General features: G+C 41.5%; 1 protein-coding gene across 1 annotated transcript in view; it reads right to left on the bottom strand.

The window, feature by feature from the left end:
* Positions 1-14,570, bottom strand: part of kdrl (kinase insert domain receptor like) — a 58,220-nt gene extending 43,650 nt beyond the window's left edge. Inside the window, exons 1-2 of the mRNA XM_072664091.1 lie at positions 14,035-14,570; positions 2,070-2,154 (exon numbers count right to left, since the gene is read on the bottom strand). Of these exons, the coding sequence (XP_072520192.1) occupies positions 2,070-2,154; positions 14,035-14,098 (149 nt within the window). The 5' untranslated portion in view covers positions 14,099-14,570. The remainder of the gene's footprint in view (positions 1-2,069; positions 2,155-14,034) is intronic.
* Positions 14,571-15,416: the final 846 nt, after the last annotated feature.

Raw genomic sequence — 15,416 nt, forward strand, 5'->3', positions numbered from 1 at the left:
TCGTGATCAGAAGAAAAATAGGTTATTTCCTGAACTCGTGGAAAAAGGCTTTACCCTTAAAATACAAAGAAGAACACTGGAATAAGAGCAAGGAATCTCAAAAGAATCTCAAGAATCTTATTTTAGTTGTATTTTGTTTTTTTTTTGGTATTGTTTGCAGCTAATAACTTCTACAATGAATGTAATAGTTAAAGAAGTTGAAAAAGTATACTGCAATTATCTGTTTATTGTCATTTTCAGATTGGAAATTTGATCAATTATTTCCATGTGATAATTTTAACATTTTAAACAATATTTTAAACATTTTACACACTTTTCAGCAACCACGCATCTATTATTTAATGGCAAATGGTAAATGGGAAAATGGTTCTGCTCAGTCTGTTAATTTGTTTTAAAGTGCCATACCATTTATCTTGCTGGCATGGCATGCCAATGATTTCCCATCCATATTCCCAGGATATTTCCTTATATTTATTTTAAAGTGTTTGACAGTTGCTCTGTTAATCTCATGTCATCTGATAAGTCCAACTTTCACATGGGAACATGGATTTCTTGGATGATGTGTTCAAATAATGCATATTTCCAACAACATTCATTTCGAAAAAGGTCCCATTTAAAATGATCCCAGAGGAGTATCAAACATGTCTGACATACCAGTGGCTTTGCCTCTGGACTAAGGGGTCAAGCAACTTCAGCCCCTCATCATGGGCCAGATAAAGAGGCCATATCCAGAGAGGCATTTATTACACATGGCCTTGTAGGGAAGTGTCGCATTAAAACAGATCCACAGGGGTTAGCATTCCTGGCGTGGCTGCAATGTGATGCAAGTCTCCTCAATATTAAACAAATGTGTATATTTCTGGCAGTCTGGTCTAAATAAAATGGAATCTAACTGATTGTTTTCTGTAACACTGACCGCACTCCCTAGGGTCCATTCACATCTGTGCTAATTCTAAGAACGTGCAGTTCTAAGAATAAATGTAATCATTTTTACATTTATTTTGCTGTTTTGATATTTGAGATTTTGGTGGCATCAAGTGAAAAACTGTATTGTCCTTGCCATAGAACAATGAGAGTTCAGTGCATGGAAGTGGCGAGCCAGAAAGATAAAGCCAGAGAAGTCAACTCTAAGGTAAAAGCTGTCCTTAGCTCGCAGGGGCAACAGTCAAGGAGAGAAAACCACTATGGAGAAATGCTAAAAGCTAAACCCTAGCTGATATCTCACCACACCAGAGGACAGAAACACTAACTGAATGAATAAGACTCATGAATAATAAAAAATACATAAATTAAGTTTCTTGTAACAATGCTAAAAAAATGCTAGACTATGCTCCTGTGAGCCTTAGTGGTGCCATAAACCTGCCAATAAAAGCAGAGCTTATATCTCTTTTATAAGTATAAATGAAAAACTAATATTCTGTAGTATTTTTCATACGACAAAAGTTAAATTATGCAATAAATGCATTGCAATGCAATGACACTGTATGTATTGTAAGAGACACCTGAGAAAAACGGGTATTCACACTAGTTATTCTGCCTCTTTTGAAGCCTCTTCTGTAATTATACAATACACGATACTAATGTGCTGGCATGCATCCTGCAATGATACAAGATACAGGCTGATTTCAAGAGCTATGTCAAGTCAAGTCAAGTCAAGTGGGTTTTATTGTCATTTCAACTACATACAGAGTACACAGTGAAACGAAACAACGTTCCTCCAGGACCATGGTGCAACATAGACAGTGCATACAAGACACAAGTGCAACACAAACAAACAAGTGCGGACAGACAACACAACACAGTACAGACCAGAGAATAATAAATAATTGCCGGCATCATACACATCATACGATCAAAAAAAAAAAAGGAAAAGTCCCTATAATAAAAGGGAACAATATAAGGGAAAAAGCTCCTGTTTTGGTGTTTGAAGGCTGAAAATTCTTTGGAAATGACTACGGGCCTCTGCGGCACAATTCCCGGCCTCATTGTGTGTGTGTTGTAGTAGTGAGTGCAGTGGAAGTAGTGTTTGTAGTTTTGCAGGATGTGTGTAGGAGATGAGAATACAGTACCTGCACATGAGTGTGAGTGAATTGCCAACATGCTGCAGGTGTGTGTCTCCACCAGGAAGCAGCTGTGGATCTCCCTCCAGCAGGCCTGCAGGAAATACAACAGAACACAGGGCTTCAGAAACAGAATGCCAGTACTACCACCCCTCATTACTGGCACAGCTATACATATAATAAGGATGAGTGAGTGTGCCCACAAGTAAAACAGAGCATATCTGCTATCATATATATATATATATATATATATATATATATATATATATATACATACATATGCAGATATGCTCTGTTTTACTTTATTAACTAATTCTTAAAGTAAAACACACACATCAGTTCAGTTCTATATTAATGTTAGCTATTAAAAATGTTCAATGTCCTGTGCAATTAATGGAGTAGCCATGATGCTACTTGAAAACTATTGTCTACTCTTACCAAACTTCAAAATGTGGCTGAGGAAATGTTTGTTGCATTCTTTTATTAATTCAATTAAATTCTAATTTCAAAATAAATTATGCACTGAATACTGGAACATTTGATCATAGCATATTTTCCAGCAGTTGGGTTATGCATAATAACAGTATTGAATTATGGTAGCATTACTCACTTATGATAATAAGTAATATTATCTCATGATTAATAAGTAATATTCATATTATAATAATATACATAAGAATATGTAATATTATTCATGTGGCAGATTTTCATCATGTGCCCCTACAACAAACACAAATGCTGCATCCCAGGCCCCACACTACCTGAGTAAACAGGATGCAAAACTAGTGCACCACCATTAAGGATTGCAAGGATTGGATGCATTTGTTAGTGTAGATGTTTGTGCTTTGGGAGGCAATCTGTACAAAAAGATTAAATTATCTTATGATTAGAAAGTATCTGACCGCTCTGTCGTTGTCTGTCATCATCATTAGTCAAATCTCTGACTCCTAACAATCTTTACTTCCTAAACTGATTGATGCAGGACATTCTAAGAGGTTCCAATGCAAGTGTTTTTTGAGCTCATGTTTTTGGAGCTCTGAGTGCTTCTACTTGTTTTGTAGAGGTGTACCGTCACGCAAATCATTTTTTCACATAAGCAGCAATAGTTTTACTTGAGTCTGGGTTTAGACTACTCTGCCTGTATCTGTTTGTATAAAAAAAAACACAATACCCTCTAGTAGCATTATTTACTAACAGTACTACAGATTTAAGTACAGGACCATGCATTATGTTCTGAGTAGGGCTGTGAATTGGAAAGAACCTGACCATACGATATGTATCATATTACAGAGGTTACAGAGGCAATATATTGCAAAACTGTAAGCAATGTTTTTTTTTTTTAACTGTAAGAAAACTGTATTTTTTTTATATTTTATCCAATCAGAACAGTTGGATCTAAAGACTGCTATCTAGAGGTTGAGGTTTAAACACTACACAAAATAAACCACTGTCTGAGGCCAATCTTTTTGAAAATCGATACAGTATTGCGAAACATAATATCGTGATACTTTGATATATATATATATCGATATTTTCTTACACCCCTAGTTCTGAAAACTACACTTCTCATTCCACATGAGTAAAACTGGAATTTAGAGTTGTTAAGAGACACTGCTCTTCTGGAAATCACCGCAAGTTGAGTGGGTCTCACATCAAGCTCACCAAAGCATGACTGTTTTATGCTCTGATTCACTGTTACGCAAGTACACTTCCGCTCCCATGTGGAGCGCTAGGATCCGGTTCAGTAGAGTCCTGTCCAGTCTGCTCAGGACAGCTTTACGCTGGCAGTACAGTGGAAGCAATGAGCCTCATTTAACAAGCTTGTGCAGGATCAGATTTTGATAGTAGAGTGTGTGTGTGTGTGGGGCGATTCATCACTTTGTGACTGGCCTTGGTGCTTCAGTTCACACTCAGGTGAAATGTATCACCAGATGGGCCCATTTGGCATTCAAATCTGTGGTTCACAGGTTTGTTGAACCCACTTGAGATTTCTGGATGATTTTCATGCTCAACCTACTCATATTTCATGTTTACTAAATCAGGCCCGGCATACGCGTGTGTGTGTGCGTGAGGACACGCTGAAGAGGTAGGGAGGAAGACCAGGGGTGCAGCTGTGCCCCCACTACAGAGAGGTCACCTCTGTCAGCACATGTGTGGTCAAAACCGGAGAGAACCAGGCAGACCCAGATGAGCCTGAGCAGTGTCCTCAAGCACTTCCTTCAGATCACTCAGTCAATTCAGCTCCGACTACCTTCTTTTTCTGTCCCTTACATAATGCCACCCCCACCTTTTTTTTTTCTTTTCTCCAATGGAGCTTTTCATTGAGCGCTGACCTTGTGTGGTCTCTGCTGCACGCTATTATTACTTGTGTGGAGCTGAAACATTGTTGGACTGGAGAATCACGCTTGGTGTGAGGCCAGTTCAAACTGCTGATGGGCAGAGGGAGTAGCGCTCAGCATAGGAAGCCCTGGCGGTCTCCCTGCTGCCCAGGGCGGCTGACAGTCATATCATAAGTGATTTCCTTCTTTTGATTCTACTCCCCAAACGGCTCTTGTTTACTGTGTGTGTTGGTAGCTCATGCAGCTAGGCAAAAAGGCACCTATTTTAATGTGCCATTCTAAAGAGCCATTCTTATTTTTCCTGAAGTTCACTTGCATCATTTGTGGGGTTTGATGTACCAAAATCACATAGAATTCATTTTTACAAGACTATTTTCCAACCGCTTTTTGTAAAAATGGCAGTTTTTGTAAAGCATGCTTTGTGACTGATATATTTAAATGACCTCTCTCGAGCCTCATTCAGAGAGCAGTCTGGTCTGAAATATACTATAACTGAACTATACAGTAAGTTTAGCTTCCATATGCTCCTTTTCCTTTCCAACCATGTCCCTAATACTGTGTAGTCCCCCGCGTTCTTTTACCTGTCAAGGCATGGACTGTGTAAGTTGTGTGATGGGGCCTTCATGGATCATGTCAATGTTGGGCAGTGTTGGCTCAGCGGTTATAAGGGTTATGGGTTCGATACCTGGGCTCAGCAAGCTGCCACTTTTGGGTCCATGAGCAAAGCCCTTCACCTTTTCTGCCCCCAGTTCACTATAGACACCATGGATGGGTCAAATGCAGAGGACACATTTCGCAGTACATATTATAGGGACAAATACTTGCACCTTTACCTTTAACCACTGCTAACTAGGAACACCCCACAAGACCTACTCTTTTGGAGAGAATATGACCCAGTGCTCTAGCCATCACAATTTGGCCCTTGTGGCTCAGATCCTTACGCTTGCTTAGGCTGTCAGACCTGTCAGTGGTTTTAATGTTATGGCTGACTGGTGTATATATATATATATATATACACAGTACATGCATTAACTGCGTAAACTGTGTTTACATACAAAATTAAACTATTTTGTTTAAAAATATATATTTTTTAACATTCACCACTACTCACTCTCACTTTTTGGCTGTCTTGCGTAAACTCTTACACTCTGACACACACATATACTCAAACACCTTAAACTTCAGTTTTCCCTTTTCCTTATGATCATGCAGACATTTCATTTTCCATCAAAATGAAACTGACCCAGTCATTTCCTCAACTTTCAGCCTCTCCACCCATCCTCAGTCTCGCACACAAGAACACCTACAAACACACTCACACACACCCAAAGCAAAATAAATCTCGTCTGTGTAACGGGAAAATATGGAAACGTATAAAAGCACAGCTGAATGAACTCGCCTCGCTGATGTTGCTACTTAAAATGAACTTCCTCACAGTATGCTATAACATCATTGTTGTTTTAGAGTCCAAGGTTAGATAAGAGGAACGGATGTTTCTCCACTTTTTCACACAAAGTCCACACCTCTCTCAGCTGGACACTGCCTTTTTGCCCAGAACTGCTCACTTGACTGCAGTTGTATTAGTCTTGTCACCATCTAATACAATGGAGGATGGATGCTATTGACAAACTATGGAGGTTTTATTGGTATCTCTGAAAATATTGGGGATGATGAGCTGATCATTTTTGTCCACAGCATCAGTGAAATGAACTTGCAATTTCTAGATGCAAACTTTGAATGGCTGTTCCAATCGATGTGACTTGCCCCATATCTAACTATATGAGAAATACACTCAGCTGTAGCATTAAAGCTGAATGCCTAATATTGTGCAATGTTCTCTTTGTGCCAGCGAAAAAGCTCTGAACCACTGAGCTATGGACTCCTCAAGACCTTTGAAAGTGATCTATGGTATCTGGCACCAAGACGTTAGCAGCAGTTGCAAGTCTTGTAAGTTGGGAGGTGGGGCGTCCATGGATTCCACTTGATAATATGGGAGGAGTTTGTAAAAGAGGGAGGAGAACTCGGGTTGAGAACGTTGGGTTGAAGTTCATGCGGCTTCTGCTTTATGGTAGAAGGCAGGACCCCCACCTCTGATAAGTGGAGCTAGGAATGAGAGATACTGCAGAGGTTAAGGGAGGAGACAGGGTGGTGGTGGGTTGTGAAAACTTCGTAGTTAATATGTGGACAGGTAGGGATGGAATTTATAAGACGTTAGATTCTACTTCTCGTCCCAAAAGAGATTTTTTCAATTGAAAATTTAATTAAATTCTAATTAAATTACATAACTGTTGTTTTGGCAATGCAGTGTGAACTTCATGCAGCAATTATGTTTAAGAACATGCAAAAACCTTTCATGTTTCTGACAAAACATTGAGTTAAAATAGTGACATACTGCATCTCCTTCGGTTCGCAGAAAAATAAAGCTCTGGAGCTCATATTTATGATGTGTTCCATATGTTCTGCAAGTCATTTGTCAACCAGAGATTGCCTGTGGCATGTCTTTATATTAAAACCTTATGAGAAACATCCTCTTTAAATTCAGAGTAGAAACCGCCTGAACTCTAATGTTACTGCAAGCAAAGTCCCAGCACCCAGACCGAGGCTAATTAATCTTGGCACCTGAGATGTGCCTATGTCATTCAGTAGCTTCAGCACACGTAATAGCTTTAGGATTGCCGTCAATTGGTAGTTTTGCACATGTGCTCTCACAGGCGCCCATACGCACGCAGCCACACACACGTTCCCTCTGCCTTGAGTCCTTCCTCACAGATGTGGACCTCCACACATACACTTGTGAGGAGCAAACTCTCCCCTCTATCATCACAGCTGGCCTGTTTGGCAGGGCCCCCAGCAAAACTTAAAAAGAGTTCTTTCTCATAAAAGCCCATCGTCTCTGTCTCTCTTACACCCCCACCTGCCCCTGACTCCTGCCCAGCGCTGACCTCCTCAAGCCGATTCGCCCCCTCTCCGACAGCTGTGTGCTGCATTCCTCCAGCGCAGCGCCTGAAAAATGCCAGAAATTGAGCTCGCTGTGGTGCTTCAAGGGGCCTAGGATGTGGTTTCCATTAAAGCCCATTAAAGCCTCAGGACAGGCATGAAGATATGGGACGTGTGGTGCTGGTGCTGCATGGGTTGCTGTATTTAGCAAGCTTGGTCGGGCTCCAGTGCCAGCTGTTAAACTGCAGTGATGTGAACGGAGGCTGGCTCAGGTACTCATTCATGACTCCTCAGTGTGTGTGGAGCCACTCTAATCCCACGTGCTGCCCCTCTTAAGGTGATGGTACAGTAAGTACATTCACATAGTGCTAGATAGATTGCCATTCGTTTCTGTCTAGTCCAACCACGTGGTTACTGACTGTGTCACAGTAACAATTCTGCCAATAGGTCCATTTTCAGAATGCATCAACAGTACATGAAGAAGCCAATTAGAACAGAGTCAGAACCAGGGAGAATTGGCCTTTCATCGGGCAGAAGCACAAAGTCATGGCTGCCAGGACTTAGTAAGAAAATATTTTACTACTTCCTAAAAAGTGAAACCTAGTCAGAGTCAACTGTTTTTGTATTGATATGTGACTGATAGGATTAACGTTAGCTTTCTGTAACTTGCAAAATATTAGGTAAGATTAAGCACACTTTACTGCCATTGCACAGTACAATGGAACCTCCACATTTAGCCCACTTGTGGCAGTGAGAACACACCAGGAGTGGTGGGCAGCCAACTCAGCACCCAGCTGGATGCCAGTCCAGGGAACCAAATCAGCAACCTTCCAGGCCCAATACTGCTTTGCTAACCTTTAGGCCACGGAAGCCTACGCTTGCTATAACATTTCCATTGTGTTTGGATTCATATATAAACAATAGTAGCAACCACTTTAAAGCTTGGATTTGGAAGGTATCAGTAATCACAAAAGCAGACCTATTTAAGATGGCCTTAAATTCCTGTGGTATGAATGAGGTGACACAGTGCTAACTAAGAGTGAAGTTTAAGATTCTATTACTTGTTAGATACTTAGAGCAAAACTAAGAAGCCAGATTCGAACCCATAAACACATCTTTGGCTGTTCAACTACACGAGGCAGAGATATATTTGTGTAAATCTCACTTCTCATGAAGCTATCTAAGTAATACAAGACGGGAAACATTCGGCCTATGGGACATATGAGCATTTAAGGAATTCTTCCCCAATGAGGCATTAAATGAAACCAAAAGATCATTTTTAAATGAACCACAGAGACAGAAATAGTCTCCACTTCCACTTGCCAATATAGTTGGGTCATCTGACAACTATCTCAATGTTAGGGTGGGTATTATGGGTCCCTAGTGCATCGCTACATTACTACAGGGAGGCCAGAAACTGACAGACTCAATCCAACAAGTCAAACTCTTGAGCAAAATATCTGCAGTTTTCTGGCAGCAGTAGTGCAATTCAACATTTGTACTATATAAGTTTAGTCATGTACTATCTGTGCGTGATGAGGAAATCCCCAGTCACTGCCCTGAAAGTGCCAGGCATAATGTGCGGAATTCCCTCTTCTACAGTTGGTACAGGACTCCCTGTGCTTCCCGTCCACTGACGGCGTGATACACTTTGTCCGTAAAAGCCGTCTCAGAGGAGGGAATCTTTTTTGGGGTGAAAAAAACCCAAAACAATGGAGAATCATGGTTCCTTTAGCCTTGGAACTAAATCCAACGTGATCCTAATATTATGAACAAAAGAGTTCATAAGAGAGAAACGATACAGGCTTCTCAATAAAATAAAAAAAACTCGCAATAATGAACGAGGCCACAGACAATGAAGAAAACAGTAGTTAACTAACAGCAGTGAGGAGGCAACCATATTTTGTTTCCTGTCTCTTTTATTACTGTCTTTCAGAGGGAGGAAAAACCTTGAGGGGGTACTTAACTGCTCAAGATTTAGCAGCTGATGGCACGCATTTTATTTCCACATATGCCTCATATGAAACATTTATTTATTTATTTTTGAATTTTTCTTTCCTTTACACACGACTTGCTCCAGCTTTGCTTTCTGTTTTGAGTATTTCATGGTGAATTATCTGTGGGTTCAGCTCTTCAGCCTAGATGACAGCAATACAAATTCACCTGATGCCTTTGGAGCTCACGGTTGATTTACAACTCCAAGGTCTCGAAAAAAGTCCCGACAAGACTTGGGACCACCTGCCAAAACAGGAGGCAGCTACTGCATCTCCAAGTGCGAGGCCTGCTTCTCGCATTGAGGAGGGTACTCATTTTCTTACTTATACTTCTGTCTAGCTGCAAGGTTAAGACAACAGAAAAGGAGAACAGTGTTTTTATTAGCTTGTAGACTGGTCCCCAACCTCAGTTTACGCAAGAATGCGCACAATAATAAGGGAATAGAAAACCATATGGCCAGATTGCGTGGCTACTTCAGTTAGGTTTTACTGGTTATAAAAGCAGGTTCTGAAGACTTGGGAGAATGACAAACAATACTGATATCCTGCAACAGGATCCTGTAACCTCTCACAATATGCTCTGAATCCTGGGGGGGGGGGGATTTGTGCCGCAGTTCAAAAGTCCTGGTGAAGGAGATTCCCCTTGAAATTGCAATATGGCAGCGGATGAAAATGCATTATGGCTGGCTCGTAAACCAACCTGTATATCACAGGGGTGGAGGATGACTATGACGCTGGCATCATCCCTAATACTCAGGGCAATTACAAGAAGGCATCTGCATGAATTATGAAAATGTTTTCACTAGTCTAGCGTCTACAGCTATAAATCTCAAAGGCTGTCAGCCTGTCAAGCACTGGATGGTTGAAGAGATACGTTAATGGCCAACATTAACAACTCCGCTAATATTTCACTAAGAGAAAGCACGGCTCTGCTGTTGGCTTCTCACCCAGCGAGAAAGGCTGTGTGTGTGCGCAGTCTGTGCTCGCGCTCCACTCCTCCGCTGAGGGATGATCGTGCTTTGCACTTGGCTGACCCCTACCTACTGAATGCCTCCCAACCTCCCATGTTGCTGCCCTGCAGCCCACTATGAACTGCCATACAGTTTAAAAAAAAAAAGGGGGGGGGGCGGCACTGTCCTGACCAAGCTTGGTGTGCCAATGTCTGTAATGTGACTCCAAAGTGAAACCAAATTTCACATTTGAATGAAATGGTCAAACTGTGAACTGCAGCTGATGCGATCATATCAGGTAAAGCAGAGGTCCACAGTTCATCAATTCATTGTGGTCCTGGAGGGCCAACATCCAGCACAGTTTGCTGATTTCTCTGCTCAAACACACATACTAAACCTGGCAATTTGGAGTTAAATGAGGTGTGCTTGAGCAGGAAAATCGGCAAGCTCTGCTGGACTCCAAACCTCCAGGACTGGAAACGAAGACCACAAATAGAGAAAAACCATCTCAAGTGATGATTTGAAAACAGGCAATTATCAGCATCACCTTCTACACTGTTACATGGATGAACGCAACACAGACATCTCCACAGACATGCTTTATCACCCCATTGTACTGTGGTTTTATTGGTAAATGTTCGGAGCGAGCAAGTTCTCAAGGTGTGACGAAGGCTCAAGGCCAAGTCTGACTTTTAATGAGAGAGTTGTGATGAATCATCCATGGGGAATTCTGTTCCTCCACGGTGTAATCTACAGTAAATAGCAAGTTATTGCTCAGACAGAACTGTGACTGTGCAGTCATTACCTAACCAGGCAAATAACGTCTTTTTTAGAGTACAGCAATTGTGCAGGCTACTGCTGTAAAAGTAAACACTTCCAGACTTGAAACACAAAATCATGTGGAGAGTGAATTTCACATGAAAATTCCACATTAAAGTGTTTATAGTAAAGGTTACACAAGTGACAGCTCATAATCATTGGATGAACGCGACCCCCCACCAAAAATGGAACCAAAAAAGCAAGGCATGGCTGTCTTGATAAGGGAACAGCCAACCCCTTCCAAAGGCCACTACTAGATAATATATTCAACAATGAATCAACAGAAAATCAATAATTGCATCATAATCAGGATGCAAGCACAATGATGGCCTCTTTGCTTCTCAAAGCCAATCACTAAAACCCTCAGATAATAGAAGATTCGATTCAGCACAGTGCACTGATCTGTAACTGTAAGGAAACTAGCCCAAGGTGGCAACAGAAACAATGCAATTCAGAAAAATCTGCCGCTGCCGTTAACTTAACTTGGGGCAGTGGTGGCTCAGCGGTTAGAGCGCCGGGATATCGATAACAGGGTTGTGGGTTCGATTCCCGGGCTCGGCAAGCTGCCACTGTTGGGCCCTTGAGCAAGGCCCTTTACCCTCTCTGCTCCCCGGGCGCTGGAGTTGGCTGCCCACCGCTCTGGGTGTGTGTGTGTACTCACTGCCCCTAACACGTGTGTGTGTGTGAGTGTGTGTTCACTACCAGATGGGTTAAATGCGGAGGACACATTTCGCTGTACAGTCCACACTGTACAGTGACGAATACGTGCACCTTTATCCTTTTTAAGCTAAACTTCAAATCCGTGCCTTAAAGCAGGGTTTCCAAACCTAACCGGAAAGGATTTCGATTCTGACCAATCAGAAACACGTATTATCAACTATTAGTAGACTAAGACTACAAAGAAATCAAGTGGAACAAGGTATACTCTGGCTTGTTTGGGATGAATACCTGTAGTCACATTGGCCCTTTATGGATAAGATTGGACACTCTTGTCTTTATGCAACTCTTAAATGATGTGGACCAAGTTTCCCAAAAGCATTATTGTTAAGATCATCTTACCCTTTGGAGAGAGTGTGTTTAGTGTGATGCTCGCTTGACCATCTTTGTGCTAAAAAGATTTCAGAGAAACTCATTTCCTGCCTCAATTTACCAAAAAGCTTGTGTGTTTCTCTGCTGATTACCTATTTTAATTTAATCATAAATTTGGGGCCCTTGAGTGCTCTCGTGGCTCAGTTGTAGAGTACCTGTCTCTAATGTCAAATGTAAAGATTGCAAGCTCAAATCACAAGTCTCTTCATTAAAATCAGGAGGTAAAATTTAGGCCCTTGAAAAACAATGCAATTTCCACACCGAGTCATTGTATTAGGCAGAGTCTGACACACACTGGAAGCCGATTGGTCGTACAAGAAGCTTGGGGAAGGAATCTTTACTCAGGTAGCGTGTCACGTTTCCCTGACCTCTGCCTGCCAGAACAATTCCAGGGTGCCTCCTGCCTCTCCGTCCGCTTCCTCCATGTGTCTTTCCCACGCTCGGCATGTGGATAGTGAAGGAAATCTACTTGGAAACCTTGTAGACAAAGCTTGAAGATCACAAAAACAGTGGCGGGGTGTGTATGTGTGTGTGTTGTGTGTGTGTGTGTGTGTGTGTGGGGGGGTGTATTTCCTCTGTTTGGATCAGAGCATGAGGTTGCTGTTTATTTGGACACCCGGAGGAAGACATGTATCTGCGGCGCAACAGTTATGGCACAATGCACAGCGACATCCACCTTTTATACTCAGTAATATTTACGAGGCGAGGCAGGCAGGCCGTCAAGCAGCCAAGTATCAACAATGTACTCTCTCCTCTAAACAGACATTCTCCTCTCAAGATGGAGAGCAACCTTTCACACTGGATACTGCTACAGCCATTGACTAGAAACTGGTTTGGGCCGAAACTGAAAACACTGCATGCCCTTTATTTCTCTGAATGCCAAACAATATTTGGAGGATGGGATAACACAGCATACTCAGCATATTCATTAACTGGCCACTGACCGACCATTCACCCATAATAAGGAGCGTGCAGCATGTCTAGTAACTAGTTAGACCTATGTGACCTCTTAGTTAAGCTCGTTTTTGTACTTAGGTACATTTCTTTCTCTCTCTTTTTTTTTTTTGTTGCAAATGGTAAAACCTTAATTTATTCACACACTTATTCTTGATTTGCAGATTTCCTTATTTACTTTGAATTATTTTATTGACTTCAAGGCTTGATTGCATGTAAGGTAATATTCAAATATATCTACTACCTACATTTTATTTCCATCTCTACTATAAAAAAGTAGCTATTATATTAATAGTCTGCTACATCTGATAACCCAAACTTAGGCTGAAATCCCTGAAAGTCTAGTCATTACAACGTAGCTAAGTGCACCCATATTCCTCTTGAAGTTTAATCATTTGACTTTAAAAAAAGGTGGTTAGAGGGGTTTTGGTACCTTAGCTCTAGTATGAAATGTATTGATATTCATTCAATGAATGAACAAACCTCTGAACAGGTACGTTTTATCCACCAAGCTTAAAAATACATGTGCTTCAGTGGGGCTAAACCCTGAGCAGAGAGAAGAGCCTGAGCGCTCCACCAACTCCACCACAGCATCCAGACGGAATTCCAGACACACAGGTGCTAACGCCCGAAAGACCAAATGATTTATTTACATATTTAATACTGTTCACGAACAACGACTCACGAAGCCCGTCTGAAAGCTGGTATTTCGGTGTTTTAAGGACAGCTGTGTGACAGCCATCACATTCAGATGTTTTCAGAGTGGCGCTGACCCGTCAGCAGGGCATCAGAGCGCGCGCGGTCACGCACAGCCCGAGAGAGGAGCTAATGCTAATAAACAAAACTGAGCCCAAACAGGAGAAGTTAAAAAATACCCGGGAAGTCGACTCACCGCGTGTGGAGGTGAAGCAGTAAAAGAGCACGGCTATGAAAACTGCTGTTTCTCTGGGAGTCATTCCGTCCCCGGTAGCCCACACGGTACTCCAACGGAAAGTCACTCACTCAGTAGCCGATGCGGCTCAGCTCCCTCTACCAGCAGTAACCTCCTTCACTGGATGAGCCGCAGCGTTACGAACCAGTGGAGCTGCTCCTACAACCAACACGCTCTTGTTTGGTAGATAGCTATGTTCAAGGTATCAGGACCGTCAAGGTATATCCCATGGTGTTCAGCCAGCCCCTCAGCTCTAGTTTGCCCCTGTCCAGGTGGGGGTAGGAGCCAGTCCTTCTGGGCAGGTGCGATGGAGATATATTCTCCTACTGGAGAATCAGAATATTCAAAATGTATAAATACGATATGTAGGAAAATCAAAACAGTCCCAGAGAGGGGTTCCTTCTTCTTCTTGAAGACCTTCGAGTCCGACTCAAAGCTAGGGACTGAGCTGCCTAGACTGCAGTAGTAACTAAGTGGAGCTGCTCTCCTCCTGCTCTCCTCCTGCTCTCCTCCTGCTCTCATCCTGCTCCAGGGTTTTATACTGAAGGAAGGACGCAACGTCACTGTGCACTGGGAGCCAGGGGCACTTTCTCACACTGGGTGTTTTTAGGCAGTCAGCAGCTCAGTGTCAATACTCTGTTATAGCATGTCTATAGGATAAAATACTATACAATCGTATGGAAAGTTTAGACACCCCCTTACATAACATAAGACCGAAAATATGTATTACACAGAAGTGTTCACATGTGCAGTGAGGGGTTTTTTGTGATCACGTGGCTTTCGATCCGTGTTACATATGAAATTAGTAGGAGTATATTTTGTATTTCCTTATTATTATTTATTAATTGAATTAGCAGCCTAAACAAATCATCTGCAGAAAATTCTAAATCATTGGGCAAGACTCTACATTCACCGAACACTACATTCCCCTACCTGTGTCACATGATTCAAATATACATCCCTCTGAATATGAACATCAGCCAAGTGGCATACTAGTAAATGTTAAATTAACAATTTGGTACAAATGTTTCTATTGTAATGTCTTTCAAATGGTGTAATCAAATCAAATCAAATCTAATCTAATTTTATTTGTCACATACATAGTAATACACAGTATAACTTGCAGTGAAATGCTTTTTTGACAGTCTGCCACCATCAATATACAATAAAGATCTAAATTTAAACTTAACTAAACCTTAACTTAATGAAGTAAAGTGCAAAAGTGCAAAAGAAAAATAAAATAAAAATAAAAATAGAATAAGTTACATTTAAGTTAAAAAATAAAATATAAAAATATGAAAATATAGAAATATAAGTAGCTTCTGGAGGTATTAAACTCCTCA

This window comes from Salminus brasiliensis, chromosome 19 (genome assembly GCF_030463535.1).
Source record: "Salminus brasiliensis chromosome 19, fSalBra1.hap2, whole genome shotgun sequence".
Taxonomy (NCBI): domain Eukaryota; kingdom Metazoa; phylum Chordata; class Actinopteri; order Characiformes; family Bryconidae; genus Salminus; species Salminus brasiliensis.